Source organism: Lupinus angustifolius, chromosome LG08 (genome assembly GCF_001865875.1).
Source record: "Lupinus angustifolius cultivar Tanjil chromosome LG08, LupAngTanjil_v1.0, whole genome shotgun sequence".
Taxonomy (NCBI): domain Eukaryota; kingdom Viridiplantae; phylum Streptophyta; class Magnoliopsida; order Fabales; family Fabaceae; genus Lupinus; species Lupinus angustifolius.
Genome location: NC_032016.1, coordinates 5,092,589 through 5,101,607, shown reverse-complemented (window position 1 = coordinate 5,101,607; position 9,019 = coordinate 5,092,589). Strand labels below are relative to the sequence as shown.

Genomic DNA, 9,019 nt, shown 5'->3' with positions numbered 1-9,019 from the left:
GAAACCTTCTGTCCTTCACTTTTTTTAATGTTTCTTTGGTGTTTTTACCCCCACATCAGCTTGACATGCAGCAGTAGTACCTAACATTCCTAACCATTATCCATACTTTTTCTGGCTCCTTACAGCATCATTACTCCTGGTTATAATTCCTTTGTCAAATGTCAATCCTCCCATTAGCCACCAACTTTTCAATCTCCATCTTCACATCACCAGAATCACCAACTTCAAAGAGATTAGAAGGCAAGGCAGCAGGATCCAGTTCAAAAGATCCGCTTGGGACGCCTTCCTTTTCATTACCAGTCATTTTATATGAAGGAATTCTATGTGAGAACCTATATAGTTCATTAGGACGAACACAAAATATGTTTGTTCCTTTCTTAGTTTTCTGAAAGAGGCTAACAAACCCTGTCACTTTGCCAAGATAAGCAACTTCAATGCCAATAGTCTCAGTAAAATCGGATAAGATTTCCACGTAGTCAAATTCATACTTCAAATGCTTTTCTGGATCAGAATTCCATTTGATATCCCAATCTCTGAAAATTGCCCACGTTTCTCCCTTCTTAGGACATACCAGATAAGACCCTTTGCCACTTCCTTTTATACAATGCATTTGATGAGAGAACAAAGCACGGTCTCCAGTTTTCTGAGAACCACCAAGTTTGAACTTACCACAACCAATAGGCAAATCTGCATCAAACCAACTTATCTCACCTTCATCATCTGGGTCAGGTTCCAACCAAGTAATCTGCACTTTGAAAGGGGAGGTCACTTTCTTGACAAGAGCATAAAACCTTGGCATAGTATCAGCATCATCATAAATAGCCCAGCATTGATTGACAGCAAAACAACTTTCAGCCTTATCCTTCTCAAAATCACTAAAATCAGCATCAAGACATTGAATATCTGGACCAGAAGGGGCATTTGAATTCAACGGAGAGCAATTGTCCACTTTTGACATTCTAACATCAACATCTTCTGACTTGGACAGCCCCTCTCCTTGAACATGGTCAATTTTGCTTTTATTGCTTAAAGATGTTCCTTCAGGTGGACGACTTACTTGATTTCCCATCTCTCTGTTTTGATCACCCGCAGCAGCAGCAAAACTAACTGGATTATTGTTATTCAAAAGCCCAACACCACTTGCAGGCTCTTTCATTTCCTCAACTTGATTGTTGTTAAATGATTCATTTGGTCGTGGCTTTTTGGAAGTACTTTCAAAAACATCAGCTTCTGCATATGAAACATGCTTCTTTTTCCTGGAAGATCTCCTAGCATTAATTCTAGAAGGATCAACAACATTTTCTTGGACATTGGCATCTTTCATGTCATCACCATTTCCAGCATCGAAATTTTCTCTTGAATCTGGTATTGACTGCCTTACTCTTTTACTTCCAACATTTGCTGAGTTTCGTGGCCCCATGGCTTTATATTTATGAACCTTACCCTTTGCCACACCTCTAGCCACATATCCATCTTTACTCTGTTCACCTTTACAATGCCTGCCAACTCCAGCAGCTCTTTTTCCCATAGATGCAGGGTGTGACGGAGCAAACTTATGAGCATGTCCTCCACCAAGGGTTTTTTCACGATTAACCTCTGAGGGTGGTTTTGGTGGAGCATACCTCGGAGTCTCTTTTTGGTTATTAAATGATTTCCAAGTATGTCCTGGTGGGACACCCTGGTGCCCCAAATCAAGAGCTATAAAGGATTTCAAACATTTTGGGCAAAGTAAGCTTGCATTTACGTAGACTTTGTAGTATTGGAATTTAGTATTGCAATGTTTACAAGATGTCCAGAATGTCTCTTGTCCAGCTTGCTGAAACACATTCAAAAAAGCAAAAGAGGGGTTTGAATAAGATTTATTCTGATAATTTGAGTGATGGGATGAGGTCTTAGGCACTGCAGTTTTCATAGAGACTCCACAATTCATCTCATATAAAGAACGATTTGTTCGGTCACTCAACACCCTATTGGCTTCTCCAATCAATTTGAAAGCAGCTTCTGCACCAGCAAATTTATTTTTATCAGGATGAAGTAGTAGTGCAAGCCTCCTGTACTGCTTCTTCAAGGTGGCTTCATCAGAAAATCGTTCAGCTTGAAGAATTCCATACCAGTCCATGCCAGATCCAGATAATTTGTTCTGTGCAGCACTATGAACCTCACAAACTGTAAGAATTTTAGCAATGTTTTCAACATCAGCATACAATTTTTTAGCCTTCACAGCAAACTTCAGTGCTTCTACAAAGTCACCACTTTGCATTCTACTTTCAGCAATTTGCTTAGCCTTCGTAGCCTCATCTTTATTGCATTCCATGTGTGGATTGATATCAAAATTCATTCAACTTAGTTCTATTCAGAAGGCAACTTTTGTAATTGAATCTATTCACATTCCACAAACAGTGCAATATTTAACCTGATTTACACAATTGAAGCAAGAAAAACTAACCCAAATTAAACGACCAATATGTCATGCATTACTTGCAAAAACAAAAATAGTAGATACAAACATGCTTCATGCAAACACAATAAAAGCCAGCACCATAGAAGAAGCTGCATACATTCTACAACAACGTAGTGGGAAATTGAGAGTAAAGATAAAACCAATCTAATTTGGAACCAAAAGACTGGGAACATTGTTGAGCATACTCGACATCATTTGAAATCAAAGAAGCATGAGATTTTAGTTTCAACTTTAGTAACTAAGAAAATAAGATTAGGATTATGAATAAAGACAACAGAAAGACAAAAGTATAAACAAGAATATTAATGAAAGATGAGAAAAAATATATGCACTAACATTATATGAGTTTTATATAATCTCATTGTATCATTCACCATTCATATTCAATCATCTTTGACCCTTCAAAGAAGTAATCCAAAGGAATAGTGGATGAAGTAGCGACTGTGTATAAATTTTTATAATGACAATATATAAATATTGACTCATGCAAGAATGCAATCATTCAAAATTCAATATATAATACAAACTCAAGAATAATATTTAAAATTAAAGGTAGAATCCTACGTTTAATTAAATAAAAAATAATAATTCAGAGAATATAAATATGGTAAAAATCTCAAGAAATCATTCATGATAATCTAGAAAGTTTCGAAATACAATAACAATGATACAAGATGTTTTCTATATAGGAAACGAATCATTAAAAAAATCCGTGAAAGGTACCAAATGGATATTTTCCATTAAATTATATACGGGACAAGTAAAAAACAAAGAGAAATAATTTAAAAAATCAAAATTAAAACAGTAAAGACCTCTATACAACTTAGGAAAAAAAAATACACGATTTAAGGTAATTTGCAAATGTGAAGTAAAAATTTCATTTCTACATAACTAATCTACGAACAGTAGAATGATTAGAATTTGATCCACTATGAGAAAAAATATGTAAAAATAAAAGAACGTAACAAAGTATAATACCAAAGTTAGATTTCCGAAGATAACAATTTAGGAATGAAAATCAAATTTCCATGATTTTTTTTTCTTTTCTCCCAAAAATTCCTCAGCTATTACTACGAGATAGTCTCTTTAGCACTAATAGTAATAAATAGCTTAATCTAAATCTGAAATTTGATGATATGGAGGAAAATCAAAATCAGCATTTGAACTGATCATTAAGAAAAACACGAAAGAGCAAGCATAATAGACAAATATAGCAGAATTTGAGGAATAGAAGAAATGAAGTTAAAACCCTAAACTGTAAATTGAAGAAGGAAATGGATGGAACTTACTTGCACTGTGCGAGAGAGTGTGAAAGTGTCAAATTCTAAGTCAGTGAGATAGAAGCATTTAACAGACGAGCGCCACAACGCGGGAAGTAAAAATGAAGTTAAAATTTGAAATCGAGCGGAAAAACCCAAATGACCCTATGCTACTACTATTAACTTAATAAATGAATCTAGCCATTATTCATTTTTGTTTTATTTGTCAAGTTTTGTTACACTTAATATTAATCTAAATTCTCAATTTTAGTATTATTGAGTTATGAGTAATGTTGTAAGAACGGGACCATACATCTACTCACTAACCAAACTTGAAAATGATTTTAGTTTGCATTCTTAATCGAATGAGGAATTAGACCCCGTTTCGAACATAGGAATTTATAGTTTTTCTATTTTAAATCTGATTAAACTAAAATAACTCAGGAAATGAACTTGATGATTTACTTAAAATTAAAAAAATACGAAATACTACTTTAATATTTTGTTCTATTCTATTTTTAAAAAGATTGAAATACAGTACTTCAAAATAGTTATATACAATTATTAATTATATAAATTTTGTATCATCTTGTCTAATCGGATAATTTAACTGATTAAATCTAATACAAAACATCTTCCGATTTATGTCCGACTCGAGTTTCATAATATTAGTTGAGTTAAGAAATTCTCTCTAATTTTTGGAGGAAGATTTTTTTAAATGATGTGATGTATTAAAAAATAAGTTATCACCTTTTACTTATTTCAATGTATCATTTTTCAATACAATATTTTCACCTTTCGACTGTGTTTGGTTTAGAGAAAAAAAGTTGAGAGAAGAAAATGGGTAAAAATGTGATGATTTTTAGTTATTTGATATGATATAAAATAGAAAGAAAATGAAGGGAAAATAATATAATTATTATTAATAATCATATTTTCTTTATTCTATTAAAGAGATGTATCTCAAAGTATGTCACAAATCATGTTTTAAACCAATGAAAACATGCAATGTGAATTAAAAAATTAAATATTTTTTATTTTTTTTTGTTTTTATTTCATCGTCATTGGTTTGTAACATAGTTTAAGATATACTTTGTGACAATCAATTCTGATACAATTTTTTCTAGAGTTTAAAATCTATGCACTAACAATGTAAAGTTTTTTACATTGTCGACACGTTATCCACTATTGATTTGTATTACTTTTGTTTGAAAGTCAACGGTGGTTAATAAATCAATGGTGGATGATTGACTGACAATATAAAAAACACTTACACTGACAGTGTATACATATTAAATCATTTTTTCTACATGTTTTCCTCTCAATAATAGAGAGAAAACATAATACATGGGCCCACCAATTTTTTTCTTTCATTCTTTTCAATGCAACCAAACAATGGAAAAACTCTTTTCCTTTCTCTTTCATTCCTCCCACTTTCTTTCCACCCCTTTTCACCCCAACAAAACATAGCCTTAGGTTCCAGGTGTTCCCTAGTAGATTTTTGGACTTTATGTATTCTTGTTTAATATGAATTAGCAGCTCAGATAGCAACATATATGAATGTAAATCATTTGCCTAATTTTGGCAACCACAAAGGGCCTAACAGAAGAAAATAGGACTCATGCGCCTTCTGAATGGTATAGTGAGAGCTCTTGGTGGAGTTACAGAGGTGTCTAAGGGTTGAATATGATGAAGTTCTTTTGTGTGAAGAAGTTTTGTGGTTCCATAACTCCCATTGAAAATGGCTAACGTATGGGGATAGAAATATGAAGTTCTTCCATGGCACACATGGACGATGGATTCCAAGCCTTGTTCTATCGAAGTCAATGGAATACTGTTAGACTATTCTTTACCAAGAGTATCATGGATCATATTGTCAAGGGAAAGAATTCAAGAGCTGATTCAGACTCTTATTTTCCTCATTTCAAAGGTGGTGGATGATGTATCTTGCATTAACCACCTTAGGCCAATAAAATAAGTATTTGTAATGTCTCCCATAAAACAATTACAAAGATTTTGGCTTCAAGTTTCATGAGTATCATCGATCATTTTGTTAGTCCAATGCAATGCAACTTAAATCGAGCTAAACATGGATGTATAGTGTGCAGCTGTTGATGTATTCATCATGTAAGAAAGGTTATGCAAGGTTTTTAAATATATAGGACGGTCTTAAAATATAACTGACTTTTCCTCCCATAACAATGGACACAACCAAATACAGGTAGAACATGCCAATATGCGGAGGAGCACATCTTCTATCACACAAAATATACCATTTCATGTGTCATTATTTGTGATTGATCAGAAAAATACTTAATTATTAAATTTTTAACAAATACATTTTTTTCAACCAGCAAGTGACATATGGAGCAACACACTTTTTAGAACAGCTTTAAAACCTTGAAATTGGACCCGCTGTAAAAGGTAATTATGGTAGGGCAGCAAATTGATGGAAAGCTACCAATGAGCCATTAGTCTAATCGTGGAAGACCTTACTATATTCTCAAGATGACTCAAAGATTGATAGTTCGATTCCTGGAAGCAACACTTATTGGGAGGGCAGTCACGCACCCCGAAAGAGATTAGTTCATTACCCTTAGGGTAAAAGGATACTTTTGGTAGTATCAAATAATTGATGAAAAGCTTGAAATTACACATGTAAAAGGTAATCAAGGATGGATAGGGGTGTTCATGGACCGGGAGCGTCTCCTGATGTCCTTTCCTACATGAACACCTACTATCCTTAATTACCTTTTATGTTGAATCTAGAAAATAACTCATACTCCAGGAAGTTTGTAATGTCTAGTAACATGTTTTATTTAATACAACAATGAAATCTACAAAGTTAACTTACTTTATTTACATATTTCTTGACAGGGATGTCCTACAGTTAGCATATTGAAGCCATGTCTAATGTAACAGTTGATATAACACATCAGTCCCAATCTGATTCGAAGAAACCGGCGTCTTTCATTTCAGAGTAATACACACTCTCCAAGTGCAAATCTTCTTCCTGTAATCAACAAAATAAGGACAATCAGTCAGATCAATAGAAGAACCTAACTACAATCAAAACAATATTTGAATTGAAAAAACTGAACCAAGGGTATCAACTGTCCAGTATTTTAACCTGAAAGAAGTCTGCCAGAAATGTTATGTACAGAAGAGGAAGATAAAAGGCATGGTAAAATACAACTGTGACACGATACAACCTGTGAACAAAAGTAAACACAAACTTTCAGGGTAAGATGCCAAAGAAAAAAGCCTAAAATAATTTAATTTTGGCAATGCTATAGAGAATCTGACCAGAAACCAAAAGCAGCACCATTTCCAGTAAGGCCACAAGCAAATAGTGCAATTGCATTGAAGATGAACATAATTGTAACATACTTGTAAAACGCAGGTCTTGCTGCAAAACAAAAAAACGAAATTAAGCAATAATTAAACAAATTACAGACATGATGTAACAATCCATACAAATAACTTACCAGGCAACCTTTCTCTCCACCTGGAATGATACATGAACAATATGAAACCATAAACAACGGTAAGCAACAACTTGTGGACAACCCACAAGTTCCACTTTGCGTGCTGAGTCCCATCATTGCTATCAATAAACAATGGGATACCAAATGCAAATAGATATATAGCCTAACAAAATAGAAAAAAGGTGCAATGATTCATCGATAAACACAAAGACTGGTAGGGTTCTAGTGGAAAATCAAAGAATACTTACCTTCAACAATATATCAAAACCAACAATGATCCCTGATATACCAAAAGTTCGCGTCAAAGCTTCTAAGCCACTGGCAGTATTTCCTTGAAGTAAAAAAGCCAGCAAGCTCACTTCTAGAAACAGCATTCCAGATGTAGTAAACAAGGATAACAAGTTCCATGTCATAACTTTCCCAGAAGAGCACTCCCATGCCTAGGTAATAATAACATACAATCATTTTATTTTTAACCTTTCAGGTATCATTGCATCACCAAGGCCCCAGTGCATATAAATCGGAAAAAGCATTTTAAGTCCAACACATGTAGGAATCGACACAATCAATATACAGAAATGAAATTTAAAGTACATAAACTAGGTAAACATATTACTAAACAGTGGTTAAGGAATCAAAGATAGAAAGTTTTTATTGCAGTGGTATTATATTTAGGATGAGTGAGAGTAAATAACTTGATTAAGTACTTATCGCATAGGAGCTTATATTCCTCAGACGTCCTTTTAGCTTATATCATAAGCTCCTCCGATAAGCTTACTGAAATAAGCTAAAAGAACTTATACAAGGTCATAAGCTATTTTCATAACCTCTTCATTTGTTTCGCTGAACAGCTTTCTGAAATTAGTTAAAAAGAACTCATTTTTATAACTTTCTCGGATAACCTTACATAAATAAGCTAATAAAAAGTTATAGGAAGATCATAAAATATTTGTATACGTTTATTTTCATAAGCCTAAACAATCTCTCAATAATCTCATATACTAGAAGTAAAAAATAAACTATTTTCATAAACAAATTCTCTATTTTCAAAAGCATCAATTCACAAAAAAAAACATTTCATTTTTTGATTTCATGCAATGACACTCTTACCAAAACCTTCTAAACTGAAGTAACAAAAAAAGAAAATTGGTTAGATTAAAGTAAATGTGGAAGAACATTAGTAAGATAAATAGAGAAACCTGAAAAGAGCACCAAGCAAGGTTGAGGAGGCTAATAAGCCAGAGTGAGATGTAATAAGAAATAATGATATAGGATCTTCCATGTGAGAGCTTGAGGAAGCTCTGTTTGGCTTGAAATGCCAAATACAAAACGAAAAGAAACGATGCGATTAACAAAAAAGCGTTGTGCCAGAATCCATGGCATTCCGATACCCAATTGTTGAACCTCTCTGATGAAACTGGACCTGATGCTTCCACTGATTGTTGAAGCATTTCTACTAGGACACGGTTTTTGTTCATTGGTTGCTTTGGAGAAACCCTAATCCCAAATTTTTGAATGGGGTGAAGGGAATTGGAATTGAGGGAAGCGAAATTGAAGGGGTGAGATTGATTGAATTTCTATGTTGTGGAATAGAAACATAGGAATCCTCGGAATCGGAGAACAAAGGTTTTTGTCTTTGGTTGCGCTTAGGAATCACTTCATTCACGGGTACCGGTGAACACTGTTAACAAATGATTACAAAAATTTGGAAACCAATTTAGATTTTTCATTATCTAACTGATCTTAGTAACAAATTTGTTATTTGGAAAAAATGCATCCATATTTTTACATAGTATAACAGACTGTAAAAG

The 9,019-nt window shown here is 33.6% G+C and overlaps 2 protein-coding genes across 2 annotated transcripts; both read right to left on the bottom strand.

The window, feature by feature from the left end:
- On the bottom strand, positions 133–2,726 carry LOC109354295. Its single transcript, XM_019596693.1, has one exon. The coding sequence runs from the start codon at positions 2,336–2,338 to the stop codon at positions 155–157; it is 2,184 nt and encodes a 727-aa protein (XP_019452238.1). The 5' UTR covers positions 2,339–2,726; the 3' UTR covers positions 133–154.
- On the bottom strand, positions 6,509–8,920 carry LOC109355457 (transmembrane protein adipocyte-associated 1 homolog). Its single transcript, XM_019598631.1, has 6 exons — positions 8,408–8,920; positions 7,457–7,648; positions 7,209–7,371; positions 7,027–7,129; positions 6,851–6,932; positions 6,509–6,733 (listed from the first exon to the last, which is right to left on the bottom strand). The coding sequence occupies exons 1-6, from the start codon at positions 8,684–8,686 to the stop codon at positions 6,656–6,658; spliced, it is 897 nt and encodes a 298-aa protein (XP_019454176.1). The 5' UTR covers positions 8,687–8,920; the 3' UTR covers positions 6,509–6,655.